General features: G+C 34.9%; 1 protein-coding gene across 1 annotated transcript in view; it reads left to right on the plus strand.

The window, feature by feature from the left end:
• PTEN (phosphatase and tensin homolog) overlaps nucleotides 1-25,875 on the plus strand; it is a gene marked incomplete at its 5' end in the record, with an annotated part of 89,612 nt that overhangs the window by 21,209 nt on the left and 42,528 nt on the right. The window contains one exon of the mRNA XM_060125761.1: nucleotides 5,290-5,374. Coding sequence (XP_059981744.1) covers nucleotides 5,290-5,374 — 85 coding nt within the window. The remainder of the gene's footprint in view (nucleotides 1-5,289; nucleotides 5,375-25,875) is intronic.

Consider the following 25,875-nt stretch of genomic DNA (forward strand, 5'->3'; position numbering starts at 1 on the left):
TATGACCTATTTCTTAAGGATTATCTAACATACTACTACCTACTTTGTGAAGCTGTATCTCTGCCTCTACAGAATTAATCCCTCTTTCTCTGGCTCTTAAAATATCTTGATCTTATGTATATATAATAGGGCCTTTGGCATAGTTGTATGTCTGTGCGTCTGTCTTCCCTGATAGAATAGGAACTCCTAGAGTGCTGTAATCTTTGCTTACTTAGTCTTATGTTCTCAGTGCCCCTTGCACAATGTTCATTGTGTTTTTGAATGTTCAAAATGTGTTTGGACATTATTATTAGTTGCTGACATCAGTTCTGGAAATCTGTAAATTCAGTCGGCCCCCTCCTAATTAAGTAAATAAAGGAGGGGGCTGACTGAATTTACTTTAATGAGTATATAACATCCCCAGTTATGTGTAGTTACTGATAAGTATTTTTCTTAAGTAAGTTAACCAAGCCCTTTCCAGCCTTATTTACTTTATTAGTTAGTATTCATAGTACACGGATAAATTTGAGTTTAGTCCTTGTTAAAATGACTGCATTTCAAGGGGCTTTATATTTCTATGCTTTTCTTTCTTTCTTTCTTTTTAAATTTATTGAATGAAGTACAGTGTTTCAGGAGTACAGCAAAGTGATTCGGTTTTATATATATATGATTATAAGAATATATATATTCCTTTCCATTATAGGTTATTCAAGATATTGAATATGATTCCCTGTGCTGTGCAGTAGGTCCTTGTTGTTTATCTATTTTATATATAGTAGTGTGTATCTGTTAATCCCAAATTCCTAATTTATCCCTCCCCCCACTTCTATGCTTTTCTATGAGGCTAGAATCTTACTAGCATTCTCACAGAAATTAATGGTTAGGTAAGTTTGTTAGTAGTAATAAAAATTTTTTTACATAAAAAATTTTCTGTTGCATTGCTCAGGAAAACTTGGCATTATTTCAATTTATATTTTTTACTAAAATGTATTTATAATTTTTTAGGTAGGAATTCCAGATTTGTGGCAACTGCCACTGCTTTGGGTTCCCTACTGCTGCCTCATTTTCTTCTGACTGTTATTTCCCATTTTCTTATGTTTCTACTCTATAAGACAGAATTAAAAAGTAAAGATGATTCATTTTCAGGAATTGTACTGCTTTAGGCTTAATTTGAGCCTCTGTTCTGGTTTTTTTTTTTTGCGGTACGTGGGCCTCTCACTGTTGTGGCCTCTCCCGTTGCGGAACACAGGCTCCGGACACGCAGGCTCAGCGGCCATGGCTCACGGGCCCAGCTGCTCTGCGGCACGTGGGATCTTCCCGGACCGGGGCACGAACCCGTGTCCCCTGCATTGGCAGGCGGACTCTCAACCACTGCGCCACCAGGGGAGCCCTGTTTTGGTTTTTTGTGTGTGTGTGTGAGTGGATACAATATGCTAAAACATTTTGTTAATTGAATAAGGCTACATTTTTAAGTGGGGCTACTTTCTTATGTGAGAATAATAGATGACAGCTAATATTCGTGATGTTAAAAATGTTAATCCTAACGGTTTTCTTTTGGAGTCTTTATAGTAGAAGAACCCTTTGAGGTTGAGGGTGAATTTATGTATTCTTAAAGTGACAAAAATTGTTCCTGGCCCATAGTAAAAGCTATTTAAGTCTTAGATACTTTTATTATTATACTTTTTTTTTAAAGAAATTCAGCATTTTAAAAAACTACATACAAAGCTGATTGTAAGTCATATAGGGAAAGACAATATTTTGTCAAGACACTTAGTAAATAGATTTGGAGATAATTATAAAACAAACATAATTTTTAAAACCCGTTATAGAGGGCTTCCCTGGTGGCGCAGTGGTTGAGAGTCCACCTGCCGATGCAGGGGACGCGGGTTCATGCCCCGGTCCGGGAAGATCCCACATGCCGCGGATCGGCTGGGCCCGTGAGCCATGGCCACTGAGCCTGCGCGTCTAGAGCCTGTGCTCCGCAATGGGAGAAGCCACAACAGTGAGAGGCCCGCATACCGCAAAAAACAAAAAACAGAAAAACAAAAAACCCGATAAAGAAATAGTACAGGTGCATCATACCAAAAATACAGAACAAGCAAAAATGAGAAAAAATATATATTCCTACCATCTAGAGATTATTACTTTTAGTACTTTAGTTTGTAATCTTTTTGTCTACATAATTTAATTAAGTATACAGGTATACTGTATATGTTTTCTTTTATCAAAATGGTGTCACACTGTACCTTCGCTCTTGAAACCTTTTTTTCAGTCAATAATGTCTACTCTTCTATTTCTGTAAATTTTCATCTCAACCAATCCTCGGATCATATTAAAATTTCTTAAAATGTCCTTAATGGCTGGTTTGTCTAAAACAGTAACCAGAACAGGATTGTACCAGTGAACTTGACTGTTAGAACACTTATGTCTTTCTAAATCAAGGATAACTACCCATCCCTCCCCTCCTCACCTTTTAAAATGATATTTGACTTTTTAAAAAGATAATTTGAAAGAGACTGCATCATGTCTGGCAGACCTTTTGAATTTGTCCAGTTTATGCTCATAATGTCATTTAGCTTGTTCTATCTCATATAGTGTCTGTAAGTTAAAATTTATATCTCTAAGTGCTTGGTGGATTTGCAGCTTGAAGATGATTTGGCTATCATAGATGATGCTGTGTTCTTCATATTGCAGCACATCAAAAGTTATGTGATCTCTACTTAACTTTCTTGGTAGTGCTGAGATTGACCACTGAAATTGGGTGATGACAGTCTTTTCTGCCCATTATTCAATTATGTTTGTCTTCTTACATTAGAAGATATTTTGTGCAGTGTTACTTCGGCTCTGTACGAAAGTTCAGGTCCTCATTATCTAATACCTGTTGGTTTAGCACCATTTGTTGATCCTTGCCTAAATCAGTAATTTTATTAGGGCTTGCAAAGTTTGATTTTCCTAATTCTGTCTTTTTATGTTTATTAACTGGTATTTTCTGTTGCGTTTGCTTTATGAAATGGAGTTATTTGCTTTCCCTGAAACAGAGTTCCTACAGGAAAAGTAGGATAAATCCTTAATCTCCCCCTTCACCAATTTCAAAGTAAAGAACTATTCCAATAGCCACTTTTATCAAGTTATAAATGAAAATAATTTTTTATTTAGTTGCTCTTTTTCTGTTTTGAATATCTTTATAGACTCACGGATTTTCATTTTATTCAGGATTCTTTAATTTACTACCATTTAAAATTTTTCTTTGATACTCAGTTTGTCACACATTGAGCCATTGTGATATCCTTCATGCTAGCTCCTATGTCTGTTTGATATAGACCACTAATCTCTATGCCTTCCTGCTTTTTGGCACAGAAAGATATCCCAGGCTCACCTTGTACCTTCCCTGCCCCAGATCTGACATCAACCAGTTTTCCAAGGAGTTGGTACCCTTTAGTGTATTATGATATTAGGGATGAAATCGGGTTCTAGAAGTGTTTACTACTGCTAAGGTGACATACTTCTAAGCCATTTCTTTGAAAAGACCTAAACAATATAGAGTTCTACAAACATGAGTTCACATTAATATATTCAGTTATTACTTGAGTTCTTGATTTTATAATGGTATCTCTTTTCTCTTACAGTAATAATCATGAATCTTCAAGTCATTAACATAACTTCATTGTTTTTTCCTATAATATAAGGAAAAAATTGAAGGTATCAATACTGATATTATTAGAAATAAACTATCAGAAGAAGTTTAAAATTTCTTTTTAGCTCTCTTCCTTCTTAGAATACTTCCTGCCCAGAAGTACAGTAAAATTAGTGTCCAAATAACCCTTGAAATAAATCCTTTCTCCTGGTTACCAATTTGATATTTAATCAGATTTGTTTCAATGTCTGCTTCCCTCTTTCCCCTCCCCTTCTCTATGAAGCAACCATTTTTGTTAGTTTCTCAGTTATCAGTGTGTGTGTGTGTGTGTGTGTGTGTGTGTGTGTGTGTTGGAGGGTTCAAATTCAAACAAAAATATGTATAAATATTTCTTTTATAAAATATCTCTTTTATACAAAAGGTAACATACTATATACTCTGTTCTGCACATTTTTTCTTAAAATATTCTGTAGATCTGTCCAAGCAGTACTAGTAATCATAAAGGTAGAACATATAGTAATATAATCTTTTCTTAAATTATAATGATATATCAAAGTGAAAGCTTTTAGTAATTTAATAGTTATTTTTAGATTGAAAATAATACTGAAATAAGCTCAATAGTGTGAATGCAGCAGAAATAAAGAAAAAAAATCTTTAAAAGGGCACTGGATTTCGTGAATTTTAAATTGTATTTGGAAGATGAATGGGTCCAAGTAGGTGGGCATAGAGCTTTAGAGATGGTCTTGAGTGGCTTAAGGCAGATTAGCTTGGCTGGTTTCTGTGTCAGAAAATCATGAAATTAGAGAGGGTTGATAGAGCTCAAGAATGAGAGCTAGTATGATGGACAAAATGCATAGAAATGTAGATTATTGGTGCTTTTTTATGGTTAATCTGATACAAATCTTTGAGGGTAGAAGTTTGTTTTATGCAACTGTAATATATAACATAAGTTAATAGAATGGGCATGCTAAATATTGATTACCTTGTTTGGAAATGAGAATAAGTTTCTACCTCAGTTCAGCATTATCAAGTCATAAATACCAAGGGCTAGAAGAGATCATAGTGGTCTTCTCAACCTAACTATTGTGTAGAATAGGAAAGGTTGAGTTGTCCAATTTATACAACTGTTTAGAGGCATAGCCAATTCTTAAATCTGACTTTGTAACTCTTAATTGTATCTACTTTTCTCTATACTGTAGTACCTTTTACAACCATGAAAAATGAGAAGTTGTACGCTGTTTTTTGTTTTATTTTTATTTTGAGTTTTGTCCTGATACTTTAGGACTGTAAATATGGAAGTTACCTTTTACCTTAGGTGCATTCTAAATATACTGAGCAGAAGGATTTAAAAATTGTTTTGTCGTATAATTGCTTTGAGGATCTTTTGGGGGATCAATGTATTTACCTGTATTTCTTAATTACACATGATGGCTTATAAGTAAATACATTTGACAATCTTTTATTAGCATAGCTTGTAGTGGGGAAAGCTTCTTTTTATAATCAGCTAATGTTTTAAAACATGTACATGTAGTTTGCATTGTTGTGTATTTCAATCAGCTAATGTTTTAAAATGTGTACATGGTAGTTTGCATTGTTGTGTATTTCAGTCAGCTAATGTTTTAAAATGTGTACATGTAATTTGCATTGTTGCATATTTCCTTAACTTAAGTACTCAGATATTTATCCAAACATTATTGCCATGGGGTTTCCTGCAGAAAGACTTGAAGGCGTATACAGGAACAATATTGATGATGTAGTAAGGTAAGAACTCTTTAATTTTCTGTTTCAAATATTGATGTATATTCGTGTTGTATTTTCATTTAAAAAAGATTTCTAAACCACAGAAAAAGATGTACATTGTGATGTAAACTTTATTTTTATTATGTTGGTGACCTATAACTGCTTTTTTCTTGCTTCACGTACCTACTCGGCCTCAATGGGATAAAACTCATTTGATAAGAACTGACCTTTTACATAATCAGGTGTATGTGATATGATTTCATGGACTCCATAAAATGCCCCTCACCAGTTTAATGTCTGGATTCCATTACACTATGATTTTTGTCTTTTATTTCACAATTGGGTATTATCCTTAAAATCCTGAGTGGATTTATTCACTTAAATTTATTTATGCTAAGGTGTAGGTACCTGGTACCATGTAATTTTACATAGAGCAGTTTATAATGGGGCATAAGTGTACCAAGGACCTGAAGAAGTATTTGGTACAGGGGATCTAGAAAGGAGTTGCTGGGCATACCAAAGCCTAAGTGTTTGCTTTACAATTTTGCATAATTTTCTAAGTGTAATTATCATTCAGTTCTGAACAGTAGTTCTCAAGGCTCATTTAAATAATTTTAAATACATTTATGACCTAAGAGTATGTAATATATTTTATGAGAGAAGGAATTTTTGTCTGCTGTGTAAATAGTCAATATGTTTTCTAATTTCAGAGCAAAAAATATGTGTATAAATAAATCAACTGTAAAATGTCAGTAGGAACTTTAATTGGCTTTTAAAAGTTAAAATTTTGGATTATTCCCTGTACTCTCAGAAGTATTTTTTTTGGAGACTTTCAATTTAAATATTTGGTGGTTATGAGAATTAAATGTTATAATGCGCAGGAAAACACTTTGTAAAGCTTTTTGCAGATGTAGAATCCTTTTTAAATAGTTGTCTTAGTATATAAGACTATCTGTACTCTCACATGAGCTAGGCATTGTTGTTTTACTAAGTGGTTAATTTTTAGCAATTTGCTTTGAGCCAGAGTATATTTACATTTTTGCAGTATTGAGTTGTATCCAATTGGATTTTTGTAATATTGTGTTCAGAATTAAATTTCAGTATCTACAAAAAACTCCCAGAGTTCTTTGTAGTTTCTGTTACGGTTATAGATGGTGCATGAGGCTGTCAGAGGAACTATTTAAGAACTTGAAAATAGGAAATGAATTTGCCTTCTCATAGTTGGGCAGGACACGATGGAAGAATGTGTAATATCGCAGATCCATGGGAGCAACAGCTTGATATGGCTTAGTCAGTGATAATACCCATCTACAGAAAATAAAGTGAATGATAGAAAAAAGAATAAGAGAGGTAAAGTTTGACTCAAGAGATGGAGAATCTGGGAAATGAGCAGTGCAGTCATCAAACATGTGTTTGCTGCTGTGGTGCAGGAGTGTTTATCAGGCCTCCTTATGGCCTAGACGAAACATCTCTGAAGTCTGTCTACTTCACATTACTATAATTCTGTATTCAACCAAGTCAGGTTAATACTTATACGGAAAAGGAGTATGAGTACTCTGAGCAGAGGATGCGTTTTCTGATCACTGTAAGGATATCCTTGTGATAAATTATCCTAATTTTTACATTGTCCTCTTCTGAATGTGAATTAGTCCCTTTTGACTGAATTTACTGAGGCTGACTGATCATGTTTCAGATTACTGATAAAGTCCAGTTTCTGGTTCTATACGTATGACTATCAGATCTTAGGTTGTAATAACGTCATCAAGCAACTACTGTGCTGGGAAGTATTTTGATCTGTCATCTTCTGACTTCATAACCTCTGCTTTTATGCCTCTGAATTAAGATTCACACATTTAGCTTGTAATCAGGAACAAAGGTTGAAATTTATTCTATCTTCTTTAAAGTTTATTTTATCTAGCTTTTGACTTTTTCAAATGTCACTCTTGAAAAGAGTTTTATGTGTATGGATTGTTATTTAGCCAGTGGTTACTTTAGCCAACTGATCTTGTCACCCCAGTGATAATGGTAATAGCACATAAAAATGAAAAATTATCAACTGAACATAATAGCTATGCTGTGCTTGTTTTTTTTTAAATTTATTTTATTATTGTATTTTATTTATTTATTGTTTCTGGCTGCATTCGGTCTCCGTTGCTGTGCGCGGGGCTTTCTCTAGTTGTGGCGAGCGGGGGCTTCTCATTGCGGTGGCTTCTCTTGTTGTGGAGCATGGGCTCTAGGTGTGCATGCCTCAGTAGTTGTGGCATGCAGGCTCAGTAGTTGTGGCTCACGGGCTTAGTTGCTCTGCGGCATGTGGGATCTTCCTGGACCAGGGCTTGAACCCGTGTCCCCTGCATTGGCAGGTGGATTCTTAACCACTGAGCCACCAGGGAAGCCCACTGTGCTTGTTTTGTTTTTGTTTTGGATTGGTGGATAAATGGCCAGTAAGGCTTTGTTGGCCTCAGTTACCCGCCCCCCTTAGTTTATGAGAAAGGATGAACAGTGACCAGGAAGGAAGATGTGGTTTTTCCTGTGAAGTCAAATGAAAATAAATAATTCCTAAGTAGATTGCATGTTAGGATTAACCTCTCCATGGAAATGACTGTCTCTAGTACCTAAATAATTGATTTCCTTGAATGGCTTACACTATATTGGAGACACTAGTACTAATCAGTAATGATTCCTTTTTGGTTCAAAGATGATAACATCTCAGTGAAAAATGTATTTTCTTATATCTTTTCTGTTAACAAAAAGAAAACATTGGGATTTAGACATTGGGATGTCTAAAGAATACTTAAAATTACCTTTTCTTCTCTAATTCCATATTTTCCCTATGATTTTTCCCCCCAAGCAGGAAATATTGTACAGAATTCAGACTTGGTTGTTGCTGTACGTCATTGCTTTGAGTAAAATAAAATCAAATTACAAATATCTTCATGCTTAAATTATTTAACCGTTTAGGGATATGGTTTATTATAGCAACGTGAGATTTTATACTTGAGGTACTCAAAGTAATACTTCTGTGACAGATATTTAACTTCTCCTTTCGAAGTTACCTCCTGGGATCAGGAATTTAATGTAAAAAATAAAAAGAGGTGAAAAAGAGAACCAAGTTGAAATTTTTTACTATCTTAACTGCAAATGTTTTCTTTAATAAGCGATCAGAATTGACAGGACAGGACAGGGTCATTTCATAGAAGGGAAGTTGAAGAACTAGCTCTTCCCAGATTTTTTTTTCTTCTTAATACTGCCTTCTCTCCCCGTTTTTTCTTGCCACTAAATTCTTGCTGTGACCAGCTGGTAATATGAAACAATGTTTTATTCAGGTGATTGATTATTCTTTGATATGTATATTAATCTTGTGTGTGTGTGTGTGTGTGTGTGTGTGTGTATTAATCTTATCCCTCAGGCTAATATTGAAGTTATCTAATTTACATGTTATCTGGTATAAATCTAGGCAATCTTTAACAAATTGATGCTTCATATGTTTAACAGACATAGCTTGAGAACTGTTCTGTACCTAATAAATCAGGAAAGTTTAGGTTTAATAGAGGTGAACTGACTTTCTTACTGCAGAAGCTTTAATGTGCTATTACTCATTGTAAATCTCCAAAGAATGAAATTTTAATATGTTGCTTTCCTTTTTTTTTTCCCTTTTCTTTCCATTTCTCTTCCTCTCCCTCCTTTCCCCCTTCTATCTCTCTTTTCTTTTGTAGTATAGTAAATAGCATCTCTCTAGTGCTAATAGTGTTCCATGGAGCACAATTTGGGAAATGTTGAAAATGAAAAAAGATGTATATAACAATATTTTCCTCTAGTTTGTCAGTAGGAAATAATTTACTTCCTCCTCTTTTATTGGAAAGATTTTAGATGTGGGAAGATTTCTGTATTTATTATGAGGAAATGCTTAGAGCTCAGTCTCCTGATATTTAGTGATTTTTGAAAAAAGCCTTTATTCATTATATTGTATACTATCAGCTTTTTTACCCATATATAAGCAGCTGTATTATAGATTCAAAAGTTCATCTTCCCCTTTCCTGTTTTATACATTTTCTTCCCGAAGAAAAATTTCAGATATTCTTTCTTGGGCTTCTCTGGTGGCTCAGTGGTTGAGAGTCCGCCTGCTGATGCAGGGGACACGGGATTGTGCCCCGGTCCGGGAAGATCCCACATGCCGCGGAGCGGCTGTGCACGTGAGCCATGGCCGCTGAGCCTGCGCGTCCGGAGCCTGTGCTCCGCAACGGGAGAGGCCACAACAGTGAGAGGCCCGCGTACCACCAAACAAACAAACAAAAAACTTCTCTTAATCACATGCTGATCTCTCAATCAACCTTAATTTTATGTTGATTTTCAATAAAAAAGGTGTTTGTCATCTCAACATTACCATTATTGGTTATTCAGTGAAAAAGAGTTGAAAAGAGATTATTTAGAGGAAAGCTTCAAAATAATTTAGAGGAAAGGATATCAGTTCCCTCTCCCTTTCCAACAGCTTTCGACTAGTTCCCTCATATTGCCTCTCTATTTCCTGCTTCCTTTTTTTTATTGAGGTGTAAATCCCATAACATAAAATTAACCACTTTAAAGTATACAATTCACTTACATTTAGTACCCTCACAATGTTTTGTAACCACCACCTCTGTCAAGTTCCAAAACATTTTTTATCACCCCAGAAGAAAACCCTGTCCCCATTTGCTGCCTCCCATTTCTTTTGTTAGTCTTTTTTTTTTTTTTTTTTGCCGTTCGCGGGGCTCTCACTGTTGTGGCCCCTCCCGCTGCGGAGCACAGGCTCCTGACGCGCAGGCTCAGTGGCCATGACTCACGGCTCACGGCTCACGGCTCACGGGCCCAGCCGCTCCGCGGCATGTGGGATCTTCCCGGACCACGGCACGAACCTGTGTCCCCTGCCTCGGCAGGTGGACTCTCAACCACTGCGCCACCAGGGAAGCCCTGTTAGTCTTATTCTTTACAAATAGTGAAGCCATGAAGGATTTGACAATGATTAAATTATCTGCACCAATTCAATTTTTGATATTTTAATAATAGGTAACATTTACATTTATTATATACATGTGTTACTGTTGTATAAGCAGTTTACATGCGTCATCTTATTAAATTGCTACAGTAAACCGATCACCATTTCATAGATGGTTTAAAAGAAGCTAACTTCCCCAAGTGCCACAGCTGGTAAGAACTGAGGCTGAGGATTGAGTCCAGGTATGTCAGATTCCAAAGCTGATTTCCTTAATAACCATAAAATCCTGTATATCAGAGGACAAAAACTGGAAACTCTTGGGCTCATCTAGCTTGTTGATGTCCTTTGTTTGGCCTAACACAGTGTTGGTCCCCACACAGTGTGGGAACTCATCAAAGAAAATCGTTTCTGGTATTATACCAGATATTTCTTTAGGATTTGAGTCTCCAGATTGAAAAGACCTATATAGTGCCAAGCACAATAAATGAGAACAGGCCAATACCAGGCAAATTATTTTGAAATTAAAAATACCAAGAATAATGAGAATTTCTCAAAAGCTTTCAGGATCATTTAGAAAGGATTAGGAATATCAGTGGCATCTAACTTCTCAGCAGTAGAATTAAAGATAGAAGATGGAGGAACAGCACTTCAGATGTTCTGCAGTCAGCCTAGAATTCTGTGTCTAGCCAAACCATCAATCAAGTGCAAGAGTAGGGAAAAAAAGACACTCAAGGACTAAAAACAATTTGTCCTTGTAACATATCTTAGGAGATTACTAAAAGATGTGCCCTAGCAAAACAGGGAAATAAACCATGGAAGAAAAGAAAAGGGCTTCGATAAACAGAGAATACAACTCAGAAACAACAAAGGAAAGTCCCAGGGTGACAACGGTGCCACAAAGCTGAAGAGTAACCAGTAGTGATTAGAGCAGTAGGACAGAGGGCTGCAGGGAAAGAAATTATAGGTGGATATTGAAATATTTAGGAGAAAATATAATAGATTCTTAGGAAATTAGGTGAGTTAGAAACAGGAAGCAATTTAAATTTAATATTTGATTTATTTAACCCAAAATTGTGATGTTGCCATTTGAAGGGGATTAAGAGAAATGAAATATTTGTGTTGGGGGTACTACTGGTTTTGTAAGCCTCCTCTAACATGGCAGAAAATATGTAGGTAATTGATAAATCTACAAAAAGCATTATTATGTATATTATGTAGAAATGCTGAATTAAATACCAGGAAAAGGAATTCCAGTACTTGAGGGTAGTTGCTTTGGGGGGAAAAATTTGGGTTTGAGGATGAAAAGAGATGGAAATGAGTAATTTTTTTTATTGTGGTATAATATATATAAGGTAATTTCATTTTAACCAGTTTTAAGTGTACAGTTTCAGTAACATTAAGTATATTCACTTTCTTGTGCAACTATCACCGCTATCCATCTCTAAAACTATTTTATCATTCCATACTGAAATGTACTCTTTAAACAGTAACTTCCCATTCCCCCTACTCCCAGCCCCTGGAAACCACTGTTCGATTTTCTGTTTCTATATGTTTGACCATTCTAGGTACCTTAGATAAGTGGAGTCATTTAATATTTATCTTTTTGTGACTTACTTCACTTAGTGTAATTTCTTTAAGGTTCACCCATATTGTGGTATGTGTCATTGTATGTATATACCACAATCTGTTTATCCATTCATCTGTTGATGGACACTTGGGTTGCTTCCACCTTTTGACTATTGTAGATAATGTTGGTATGAGCATGGGTCTACCAGTATGTGTTCAAGTCTCTGCTTTGAATTTGTTTAGGTATACACCCAGAAGTGGGATTGCTGGGTCAAATGGTCATTCCACGCTTAATTTTTTGAGGAACTATCATATTGTTTTCTACTGTGGCTGTATCATTTTACATTCCTACCAGCAATGTACAGATGTTCCAATTTCTCCACATCCTCGTTGCCAACACTGCTATTTTCTGGGCTTTCTGGGGTTTTTTTGTTTGGTTGGTTGTTTCTTTTGGATGATAGCCATCCGAATGGGTGTAAAGTGGTATCTCATTGTGGTTTTGATTTGCATTTCCTTAATGATAAATGATGTTGAGCATCTTTTCATGTGCTTTATTGACCATTTTGATATCTTCTTTGGAGATATATCTATTTAAGTCCTTTGCCTGTTTATGAGTTGGATGTTTTTTTTGTTGTTGTTGAGTTTTATATATTCTGGATATTAATCCTTTATTAGATATGTGATTTGCAAATATTTTCTTCCATCCTATGGGTTGCCTTTTTACTATGTTGCTTTTGTCCTTTGATACATAAAAGTTTCAAATTTTGTTGCAGTTCAGTGTATCTATTTTTTGTTGCCTGTGTCTTTGGTGTTGCATCCAAGAAATCATTGCTAAATCCAATGTCATGAGCTTTTCCCCTGTCTTTCCTTTTAAGAGTTTTATAGTTTTAGGTCTTTGATCAATTTTGAGTTAATTTTTGTATATGATGTAAGATAAAAGTCCAGCTTAATGCTTTGGCAAGTGGATATCCACATTTCCCAGCACCATTTATTGAAAAGACTCTCCTTTCTCTATTGAATAATTTTGGCACACTAGTCAAAAATCATTTGACGATATATACAAGGTTTTATTTCTGAGCTCTGTATTCTATTCCATTGGTGTATGTCTGTCTTTATGCCAGTACCATACATTGTAGCTTTGTACAAAGTAAATTTTGAAATCAGGAATTGTGAGTCCTACAACGTTGTTCTTCTATTTCAGGGTTGTTTTGGCGATTTGGGGTCCTGTGAGAATCCATATGAATTTTAGGATGGAATTTTCTATTCATGCAAAAGAAAATAGTTGTTGAGATTTTGATAGGAATTGCATTAATCTATAGATTACATAGTATGGTATGAAATTTTAACGATATCAAGTCTTCTAATCCAGGAACATGAGATGTCTTTCTGTTTATTTAGGTCTTCTTTAATTTTTTTTAACAGTGTTTTGTAGCTTTTTGTGTACAAGTATTTCAACTCTTTGCTTAAGATAATTCCTAGATATTTTATCCTTTTTGATGCTATCGTAAATAGAATTGTTTTCTTAATTTTCCTTTTTGGATTGTTCATTGTTATTGTATAAAAATGCAACTGATTTTTGCATGTTAATTTTGTATGCTGCTACTTTGCTGAATTTGTTTATTCTAACAATTTTTTTGTGGCATCTTAAAAGTTTTCTATATATAAGATCATGTCATCTGCAAACATAATTTTACTTCTTTCTTTCTAATTTGGATGCCTTTTTTTCTTCTTGCCTAATTACTCTGGCTTGAACATTCAGTACTATGTTTGAATGGAAGTGGCGAAAACAGGCCTCCTGCCTTGTTATTTACTTTAGAGGAAAAACTTTGTCTTTTACCATAGCATATCATATTAGCTGTGGAGTGTTGTTGTTTTTTTTTTAATAGACTTTAGTTTTTAGAGCCATATTACATTTGCAGCTATATTGAGCAGAAGGTACAGAGATTTCCCATATACCCCCTGCTATTCATGCATAGCTTCCTCATTATCGATGTCCCCAACCAGAGTGGTACATTTGTTAAAATTGATGAACCTACATTGACACATCTTTATCATGTGAAGTCCATAGTTTACATTAGGGCTTGGTATTGTACAGTCCATGGGTATGGACAAATTTATCATTATAAATATATATCCACTATTATAGTATCATACAGAGTAGCTTTACTGCCCTAAAAGTGGTCTGTGCTTCGGCTATTCATCCCTCTTTCTCCCCAGCCTCTGGCAACCACTGATGTTTTTACGGTCTCCACTGTAAAGCTTCTGTTTGACTTTTCCAGAATGTATTATAGGTAGAATTATCCAGTATGTAGCATACAGAAACTCTCTTCCTATTCAATATGGCAGTATATGAAAACTCCACAGCACGCTGTGTACAACTACTTTGGGAAGACAGTTGGTGGTTTCTTACAAAACCACACCTACTCCATACAGTCAAGCAATGCACCCCTTTGGCTGTTTACCCGAAGGAGTTGAAGACTAATGTTCACACAGAAAGACTTAGTGTTCATCCTTTTCATGGATGTCATACTTCTTAAATGTCTGGCTCCCAAAAGAAGAAAAGGGAAAAAAAATAGGCTCTGGATCTCTAAATCCCCTGGAAGCCATTTCAATTGTTGGGAATTGCAACAATGGCAGCCTGCTTGTGTCTGCACATCCATAATCGTAATCAGAAGCAGCAGTCAAGGATCAAGACACAGATCTCTGATATTTGGAGGACAAGTCCCACAAGCTCCATCAGGAATACATCCATGGCTGCCTGCTGGGAGGGGATGAGGGGTGGATAGCTGCTACCACACCAAGAGTTGAAATTGAAATTAACTGTGATTTACTGTCCAGGCCTTCTCCTGGAAGCTGCAAGCTTTTGAATAGACTCCAGAGTTCCAAAATAGTTACATCAGACAGATTATGCCAGTACAATTTTTGTCTAGGTGGGGAGATGCATTCCTAGTGCTTCCTATTCTGCCATCTTCACTCAAGTAATTTTTTATTACAAACTTTTTATATCTCTTGGAATATATATGTTTATATATTATTTTGACAAAAATAATTTTAAAAATTTTGCACATTGGAAGCTTATTTAGAACTATCTCATAGGAATTCTTTGAGGAAAGGAAAGACTTAAAAAATAAGACAGTGTTTATTCTCACAACTGTCTTTAATGAATTCAGATTTTATATATATATGAAATTATTTGAAATAAGGTATAGAAATTAGAGAGATTTGAATTCAAGATTTTTTAAGTTTTGAGGGTATTACCTCTCTGCTCTTGTCTAAGTTCTTATTCTCAACTTTCCAAGTATCCACAATTAAATTTTCCCATTTCCCTTTGGAAAGTGTTTTCTTGCTTTTTTCCGCCTTTCCATTGTATCAGACTTATAAGGCAATGAGCCAATTGTGGGCATGAAATCCTTGGGAGGAGAGAGGAGGAAGTGGGAGGGACAGTCATGCTGAATGTTTCCCTAAGTAATATTCAAGTTCTTTGAGAGAACTTACCCTCCCTCCTTTAAAAAAAAAATGCTGTGATGTTTTCTTTTAAATAGATTGTTTATTCTCCTGCCTGTCTCACTGTTGCCCACAGTGCTAGATAAGAAATTACAGTAAAGTTCAAATATTAAAGGGAGCACACAAAAAAGTATGTGTATGATTTCACCAACCCTCATTAAAAAAAAAAGAAAAGAAAACTATAGGAAAATAAAAGAAAGCAGTCAGGGTTCTTGGTTGCACATGACAAAAAGTAACTCTAATTAGCTTAATTAGAAGACAATTTTTTGAAAAATATTAGATAGCTCATAGCTAGAGAACCAGACTTTGAAGATTTTCAGAAGCTAAGAGAAGCAGGGCATAGTCAAGAGGTTATAATAAGAGTATCCTATGCTGAGGACATTGCTGCTTGGATATTTGCTGTCCCAGATACTGCCACCATGACTGGATATTGGTGGCTGTGCTCATAAACTTTAAGTTCCTCTGGAGATCTCTCTGAATAATCTCTGACTCCTCCGCACCTTGCTCTCACTACCGGGATTCAGTGTTCAGAACACAAGGACATAACTGATCTTAGACGTTGTACATGTGATGCGAGCAAGATGGGGAAGGGTGTATTTGCTTCTCATCTCTTGAAATTCTCCAAAATGGAATGGTTTTGGATGCTCAGCAGCCTAGAGATGGCAAATATCCCCTACAGATTTCTCCTATTTTACACGTCCCACCCTCAGACCCTCTTCCCAAAGATATCTACAATTAAAAGTTTCACATATTCTTTAAAAAATTGTTTTCATCTTATACTCACTTTTTAAAGAATTACAAATGAGAACATACTGCATATTCTTTTTTCATTTAACATACTTAGGAATTTTCCATATTGGTGTGGAGATATAATTGATTATTTTATTGGTTGTCTTTTATTCCATTTTATGATCATACCATAATAAACAGCCTGCCCAGATACATTTTTTACGGTATTTCCAGTTATTGCTATTGAAAACAGTGCTCTAATGAAAAGCTTCACACATTTATCTTGGTGTCCTTTTGCAAGTACTTATAATCCTTAAGGTAAATTCTTTGCAGTGGGTCCAGTGGGTCCATGGTTTAAACTAAAAAATGGTATCATTTTATATTCTCACCAACATGTATGAGTCTTGCCCCTCTCACAGTCTTGGTGAACTGAATATTATGAAACTTAAAACTTTTTACTATTTGTTGTAATTTGATTTTTGATTGCATTTCTTTTTGAGGTTAAACAACTTGGTGATCTTTATTGGTCTTAACAGATTTTTCCTTGGTTTGTTTGTGTATACCACCCTATTATTATTTTTTTTCTTAATGATTTTTATGAACTTTTTGAAAATTAGCAAATTAGTGGTACCGTTTCTTCAGACCATTTTTATAATGCTATGCCACTCTTGCCATTTGAATTTTACAACTACAAGATTCAGATGAAGCAGTGATAAAGAGCTTAGTGGATTATTTCTGTTTGAATTATTTATTGTTAACTGTCTTCTCTACTAATATGTATAATCATGGAATATCAGAGATTTTTGTTGATAGCTGTTTGTTAAGAAATGTTCTTTAAGAGATAGCCTTGCTTAAATTGCAAATAAAAAATGCTTTTAATCCAGAGAAATATCATGTACCAATCACTCTTGAGTTATTGAATCAGAGCAATATTCTCTTGGACAGAGAAGATAGAAGTGAAAAGGAGATTTAGGAGTTACTGCTTTTTTTCTACCTCTAGCATTATACAGCTGTCTAACTCATGGAATTCTACCTTATTTATTGTTCTTTTTTTAGTCTAAACATTGCCCCGCACTCCAAGCCTTTTCTTTCGTCTTTTCCATTTTTATGTTCCTTTATATACGTTACTCTTTTATGTTCATCTATAACTATTTCCCTCCTTTTTTCTGGCGATATGTATTTATTTGTTTGTTTATTTTTAAAATAACGTTGTGGGTAAATTCTCTGAAGCTTTGTTTATTGGTCTTAGATAATTTCTGTTTTTCCTCTTTTGTCTTTTTTAAACTAGAGTCATTTGTAATTGTTTATACAGAATTTTAGTTTTTAAAGCCTCTCTATGGTCTTTCCTTTTAGATATTGAGTTATGAATTCATAGCCTGTTATTTAAATGAAGCTTTTGAAATCCGTTTTACTGATCTGTATCATATCTAACTATGCCAGTATTTCCTTCCTTGTCTGACGTAAATTCTAAAATTATATGAACACTTTCTCCCTGTTTCCTGGCATTTCCACTCAAACTTGTTCCTCATTCTTGGTTAGAAATGTGTCCAAATTGTAGTTCCCTTCTTTATTAGTCTACTGATAAAAGAAAATTAATAAAAAAATATCAAGAATTTGTTAGAAAATTGCATATAGTTGAAAATACCTTTTTCAGTGGATATTTTGACAGTTGTGAAGTCCCCAGTTATTACTGTATCTTTCTTCTGTTTCAATTTTATTCTCTATCCCAAGAATACACCCATTTCTGTTTCCTTTCTAAGAAGCATGTGCATTGTATTCCAGTGGATTTTTTCATAGATACATCTTTTAGACTTATGCTATCCAATATGGTAGCCACTAGCCACATGTAGCTAATTATGATTAAATTTACATTCATTAAAAATAAATTTACTCATTCATTTTCCTTTGCACCAGTCACATTTCAAGTGCTCAGTAGCTACACGTGGCTAGTGTCTACTGTGTTGGACAGCACAGATATAGAACATTTCCATCATTGTGGAAAGTTCTATTGGACTACTATTCTAGACAGTGCCATTTTGCTTTTCATTCAAAAAAGTTCTAATTCCTGAAGATGATGTGCTCCTTCTATTGCTATGTCTGCTATTAATCAAAATAAATTTGAGATTTTTTGAGGTGGGTTGCATTTTATAAATTGATGCTTATAATCATATTACTCTTAAAAACCAATTTTTTAAGGTATAATTTATATGCAACATGTACCTTTTTTAAGTGTACACTTCACTGAGTTTTGACATATATATGCCCATGTAAACATCACCACAATCAAGATTTAGAACATTTCTATTACCATAAAAAGTTTCTTAATGCCCCTTTGCAATCAGTCCCCAGCCCTGGTTCCAGGCAATCTCTAAATTTGTCTTCTCTCACTGTAGATAAGTTTTGCCTGTTCTAGAATTTTATATAAATGTAGTCATATAGTATGTACTGTTTTGTGTCTGGCTTCTTTCTTTTAGCATAATAGTTTTGAAATTCATCCCTGTTGTTGCTTTTATTAGTAATTTGGTTCTTTTTATTGCTGAGTGGTATTCCATTTTATGGATATGATATAATTTATTTATCCATTCCCCTGTGATGGATATTCAGGTTGTTTTCAGTTTGGGTCTATTATGAACAAAGCTGCTATGAGTATTCATGGACAAGACTTTTGTGGACATATATTTTCATTTCTGTTGGCTACCTATGAGTAGAATTGCTGGGTCATATAGTGTAGATCAATGGAGCAAAATAGAGATTCCAGAAAAACTCACATATACATTAATTGACAAAGGCTTATTAACAAATGAAGCTGGAACAACTGTAAGTCAGTATGAAAAGTAAAATGAGCCTTTCTCATCATACAGGCATACCTCATTTTGTTATGCTTCACTTTATTGCACTTAACAAATACTGCATTTTTTTTTTTTTTTTTTTTACAAATTGAAGGTTTATGGCAGCCCTGAGTTGTCAAGTGATGTTTAGCATTTTTTAGCAATAAGGTATTTTTAAGTTAAGGTAGGTACATTGTTTTTTTTAGACATAATGCTGTTATTGCACACTTAATAGACTATAGTATAGTGCAAACATAACTTTTATATATGCACTGGGATACCAGAAATTTCATGTGATTTGCTTTGTTGCTATATCTGCTTTATTGTAGTCATCTAGAACCAAACTCAAAATATCTCTGAGGTATGCCTGTACACATAAATTAACTTAAAATGGATTATAGATGGAAACATAAAAGAAAATGTAAAACTATAAAACTTCTAGATAAAAACACCAAAGAAGAAAATCTTTGTGACTTTTTGTTTAGTCAAAGATTTCTTAGTACATACAAAATTAACCGTATAAGAAAAAATTGACAAAGTGAACTTCATCAACATTAAATACTTCTATTTTTTGAAAGACACCATTAGTGAATAAAAAAGCAGCCACAGTCTGGGAGGAATATTTGCAGTGCATATATCTGACAAAGGACTTGAATTCAACACAGTATAAAGATGCTGTTACAAATTTATAAGAGGACAACCCCATAAAGGGCAAAAGATCTGAACAGAAACTTTTTAAAAGAAGATTTATAAATGATCAATAAGCATATGAAAAATTCAAACTCAATCATCAGGAAAATGAAAATTAAAACGCAGTGAGATCCTATTTCATATTTAATGGGGTGGCTAAAACTTAAAGGGCTAATGGGTTGGCAAGGATGTAGATCAACTGGAACTCTTATCCATGTAAAAGCACAAAATGATACAACTTCTTCAGAGAAATGTTTGGTGGTTTCTTATTCATAATATTTTTAATAGCCTTCTGAATTTTTTTCAGTGGGTTATAGATTACTTACTACACTGTTTATTTCTTTTCCTTCTAATTTTATACCTCTTTAGATAGAATAGATTTTCTTTAGTTCTGGGGATTACTACCTTTCACCTGAATATAATATAAAGCTCTTATTTTTGCTCTTCTATTTAACTTGAGATAATGTAGGAGAAAGTACTACTGTGCAGGCAAGAGTGAAGAGTACATTTTCAACAAGATACTTTCCTTGTGTCTGATATGTGACTGATTTTAATTCTGACAACCTGAAGATGACTAGAAGAAAATAGTCAAGGGCTAGAATATTTGCAGTTTGCCTGTGTTAATGGGATTAAGGCAGATATAATTTATGTGTTAAAAAGAAAAACAACAATCCAATTTCATGTTTTAGTAGTAGCAGTAGTAATTGTAGGTATATTAGGGTTCTAAGGGCAAATGTTGATTCAACATGGATACAGCAGATGAATTAAAAATGGTTACCAAATAGTGACTCACCTACAGAAAAATGTAGCAAATAAGTAATTATTTTTCTTTTTAGCCTATTTCTGAATTAGTAAGAGCTATCTAGTGTTCTTAGGCTATTTTCTGAATGGGATACCTTGAAAGGGGGTTTGCTGATGGGTTTTTCTCAAGCTGCTAGGAGCAATTGTTATTATGATTGTGGTTGTTCCTACTTGGAGTTTTGTTACCAATGTATCCACAGTAGTGCTTGTCACATTGCAGGTGTTCAATAAATATTTGTTGGATGAATTTTTATCAGTTCCCAGCTCTAATAATATAGACCTTAATATCAGTAAGTACTGGCACCAAGCAGAAATATACCAGTTCACCTTTAAAAAACAGAATGACTCTCAGGCCTTACAGTAAGACTTCAGTTTAATGCAGTGGAGTATATTTAGTTTGTCAACATAAAGCCTTTCAGTGAAAAGAAGGATTGGTTAGCTATTGAAACATGGAAAAAGCACTGCCAAGAGAAAGGAAGCCTTAGCCAATGAACTTTAGATATTTTTGGCAAAACCATTCCTTTTGTGGAGATGGAAACATCAGAATATCTTAGTCTATTAAAAATTGCTTCATTTAACTAACTTCTCTTGTTTGATTCCACATTTATTCAGCAACATTCTGATTTCAATTCTCAGGTCTGCTTATGGTGAGATATGGTCATAAAGATATGAATAATTTAGTTCTTATGGCAGTTGGATTTTTCAATAAATTAGTATATTGCCATTATGATCATTTTGATATTTATACATCAGTCATATGATATGGGTTTTAATTTGTCCCTGGGGAGGGGGGGAAATAACCCACTCAATATACTAACAGGATCAAGTCTAACCCTGAAAGGTAGAGGGTTAGACTCTGGACCACCAGTAACTTCAAAGTAATAACTGAGTTTCTTATGCCTTCTAAGAGTCAGTATAAAGCTTATCTTGCAATCTAGATTTTTTCTCCTCTACTACAATGAGTTCAGTAGCATGGTGTTAATGTATAGAGCATCTAGATTGAGTTTTGCATTTGATTTATGTAATCTTGTCTTCTTCAGAGTTGAACATTGCATAGTATATTAATTTGTAGAGAGTGACAACTTGTGTAGCAAGTATATGTAAACATTTATATGTACTATATTTCATGAAGAAATATGAAGGTCAGTTTTGAACTTGCTTTGTAATCACTGACTTTTTTTTTTTTTTTTGGCTGAGTTGGGTCTTTGTTGCTGCGTGCAGGCTTTTCTCTAGTTGCAGCGAGTGGGAGCTGCTCTTCATTGTGGTGTGCGAGCTTCTCATTGCGGTGGCTTATCTTGTTGTGGATCATGGGCTCTAGGTGTGCAGGCTTCAGTAGCTGTGGCTCGCAGGCTCAGTAGTTGTGGCTCGCGGGCTCTAGAGCGCAGGCTCAGTAGTTGTGGTGCACGGTCTTAGTTTCTCCACGGCATGTGGGTTCTTCCTGGACCAGGGATTGAACCCGTGTCCCCTGCACTGGCAGGCGGATTCTTAACAATGAGCCACCAAGGAAATCCCCAATCACCAACTTGCTTAATTGGAGTGTTTAGTCCATTTATATTTAATATAATGATTAATATGTTTTATTTAAGACCAACATCTTTCTATTTGTGTTTAGTTGTTCATTCATTCCTGTTTCACTCTCATTCTCTCCATTCCTCTTTTTCTGTCCTCTTTGGGGTTAATAGAATATTTTCAGGTATTCAATTTAAATTCTTCTATTGACTTTTTATTTGTATGTATAAATATATATATTTAGAGTTTGTTCTAGGTATTATAGAACACATTCTTAGCTTATTACAGTTCCCATTAAAATATAAGAGCCCTACAACAGTAAAATTCTGCTTGCCTCAATTTTTTGGTATGATTTTATATCTATGTATGTAATAAACCCCAGAATACAGTGTTATTTTATTTGCTTTAAACAGTCAGTTGTCTTTCAGTGGAATCAAGAGAAGAAAAAGATGTCCTTTTATATTTATTCCTATATTTACTATTTCTGATGCTTTTTGTTTCTTTCTGTAGACTCACTTTTCATCTGGAATTAGTTCCCTTCAGCCTGTGGGCAAGTCTGCTGGCGACAGATCCTCTCAGCTTATGTTGATTGTTTTTGAAGGGCATTTTGCTGGATATAGACTTCTGGGATGGCTTTTTTTTTTTTGCTTTTCAGCACTTCATTAGATCTGATGAGAAGTCAGCCATTATTCAGACTGGTATTCTCCTATACATAATGTGTCTTTTTCTTTGACTCCTTTTGTTTTTTTCCGTTTGTCTTTGGTTTTCAGTGGTTTTGATCATGATATGCATAGTGTGGTTCTTTTTATATTTGTCTTACTTGAAGTTTATTGAGCTTCTAGTATCTCTAAGTTAATGTTTTACACCATGGGTGGGGAATTTCCGGCTGTAATGTCTTTAAAATTTTTTTCAATTTCTTCTGTTCTTCAGGTTAGATAATTACTACTAATCTTTGGTCAAATTCATATCTTTATTTTCCAGCTAATATTTATGCATAACAAACCACCTCTAAACATAAATAGCATAGACCATTTATTTATTTTATACTCACAGATTAAGTGAGTCAGGAATTCAGACAAGGCATGGTGGAGGTGGCTTATTTCTGCTCCACGGTGTCTGGGGCCTTAGTTGGGAAGACTCAGTGACTGGAGATGAGTTGGCACATTGGGGGCTGAATCATCTGAAGGTGTTTTCACTCACATGTCTGGGAAATGCAGTCCTTATCTGGGTCTTTAGTTGGGCTGTTGGCCAGAACCCCTATACTTGGCCTTTCCATGTAGGCTAGTTTGGGCTTCCTCATAGCATGGCAGCTTGTTAAGAATGAAGTGCATGGGTAAAAGTGCATGGCATTTTTATGACCTAGCCTTAGAAATAGCTTTATGTCACTTCTGCCCATACTGTGTTGGTTGAGGCAGTCACAAAGGTGTGCCCAAGTTCAAGGGGGAGGGACCATAGACCCCATCACTTGATAGGAACAGTGTTAAGGTTATGTTGTATGAAGAGCATGTGGGATGGGAGATGTAGTCATTCTTAGAAAATACAATCTGCCACATCTTTCTTCTGCAGTTCCCAGTCTTCCATTAAGACCATGCAAGTAGATTTTTTTCTTTTCAGATACTGTACTTTTGAGACCCAGAATTTCTGTCTTTTATAGTCTCTGTGTCTTTGCTGAGATTTGGCTTTTCATTTGCTATAATCATTTTCCTTTACATTCCCATATATATTTATAATAGCTGCTTCAAAGTCCGTGTCTGCTAATTCTAACATCTGGTTTGTCTTGGTGTTGGTTTCCACTGACTGCTTTTTTTTCCTTGGTCATAGGTCATGTTTTCCTGCTTTGCATGTCTAATAAGTTTTAATTGTATGATGAATGTTGTGGGTGATATGTTGTAGGGAGTCTGAATGTTAATTTAAGGGTGCTGAGTTTCATTTTGGCAGGCATTTAAATTAATGGTTAATCTTCTTGTATTATCAGGTTTGGTTTGCTTTGTTAAGGCAGGCCTATTTTAGTTTTGTCTTTTGTTCAGGGCATGATCCTTACTCCTAACGTGTGGCCTTTCTGGGTTCTCAGCTGAATACGTGAGTTCCTCAGTGAGGTCTCTCCACTCTGGCTGGACCAGAACTCCTTCTCCTAGAGCTGTGCTATCTCTGGTGTCATCTCCATTATGCTTCCAGATTCTGCACATATGCAGCCCAACCCATGGCCAAGGCCCTGAGGTGAATTTCCATACACACTTCGAAGTCCCTCTGTCTGTTCATCCTCCTTTTTCTGCTACCCTCTTCCACAAACTCTAGCTGCTTTACCACCCAACTCCAATCTCTGCCTGTATACCTCAGTGAAACCTTTGTTCCATTTGTGCTGCTTCCTTCTGCTGTGTCAGAAGAGTCTCCAACCTGAAAACAAGGCAGCCACGGGGTAACCTCATGTTTCTTTTTCCCTAGGGATCATAAGCCTATGCTACCTTTTGTTTAGTGCCTCATACATTTTGCCCAGTTTTACAGTTATTTACAAGAGGAAAACTCCTGTACCAGATACTCTTTAACGGTCAAAAGTATATACATGCTCCTGTAAGAAAAATTTTAAGAGATGGCCCCTTTATATTGAATGCCAGTATAAAAAAAGATTTTTAGAACAAAGTTATTTAAGGCCTATTCATAAAAGAACTTTAATCTGGTTACAATAACTTTGCTACTGTATAATAATTTATAATGTTCAAATTTTGCTTTTTACTGAATTTTACCCATATATTTGTATTGATGTTCTCTAGAAATGGCAAATAAAGTGAAAATTTTTATTTTATTCTCTCTCCCTCACTAATGGCAGATATTCTTTCCCAGTCTCCAACCTGTTTTAATAGCCTTAACATTGCCCCTCAACAAGCCACTACTAGTTTGACACCTATTTTACCATCTCTAATGTATTTCCATTTTACTAGGTCAATCAGTATTATTTTGTGGGATATTTAATTTAATGAAAGGTTACCCTAATAGATACTTTTCTTTTCTAGAAGTGAAGTGATTTTATTTTTAAATGTGTGTTATAAGGCATCAAATGAGGCTGTTTATTTAGGAAGCCTTTAGTACTTCCTGAATGGAATGTAGAAAAATAAAGGATTGGGAAGCAGAAATTCTTAGCAGTTGTGCCCATAATAAATAATACTTGAAAGTTAAAAGAGGATAAAAGTTGGCTTTGAACATACATTTTAGACACCTAGCTAAAGTAACATATGAAGTGTCCTGATGAAATTGAAGAATAGGCTTTCCATGGCTGGAGCCTCTAGGAGGGATTTAAAGAGATAACACTTTACCAGCATTTTAATGAATTGTTTCTGTTTTGTTGACATCATTTCTCACTGATGTTAGATTTGTGATTTTGGCATACAGTGTGTGCCAATAATTTCTTTTTTTTAACATCCTCAGGACAGGCTCAGTATGAATGAAAATATAATTAAGAAAAACCTCATGAGTCTTTATAAATAGGAATTGAATGAATCATTAAAACTAATTATTTCTCAAGGAGGACTGTTATCACATTGAAAAAAGCTTTGATCCTTGTTTTTTCTACTTTAAAAATAGTATATGAAAATATTAATTTTATGTAAACTCTAAAAAATACTGTTTAAAAGAACCTAGACTTTTAATGAAGCTCACTTTTTGGAGGTAAAACATAGTGTGATATAATTTCATCAGTTCTTACTTTTTTGGGAAAATACATTAGGACAGAAAACTTTTTTCTTTTGAAAGTAGTATGTGCTTATGTTTTAACAACAAAATTGTAGAAGTAAATTGTTGAAAGTAAATCATGAAAGCCTCCATCTTTCCCTGAAAACCCAGGATAGCCACTGTGATCATTTTGGTATGTGTTCTGTCAGTCCTTTAGACTCCAGTTGAAGTGTACGAAGGGCTGCCACATGTGAATAGTATTC

This window comes from Lagenorhynchus albirostris, chromosome 16, assembly GCF_949774975.1.
Source record: "Lagenorhynchus albirostris chromosome 16, mLagAlb1.1, whole genome shotgun sequence".
Lineage (NCBI taxonomy): Eukaryota > Metazoa > Chordata > Mammalia > Artiodactyla > Delphinidae > Lagenorhynchus > Lagenorhynchus albirostris.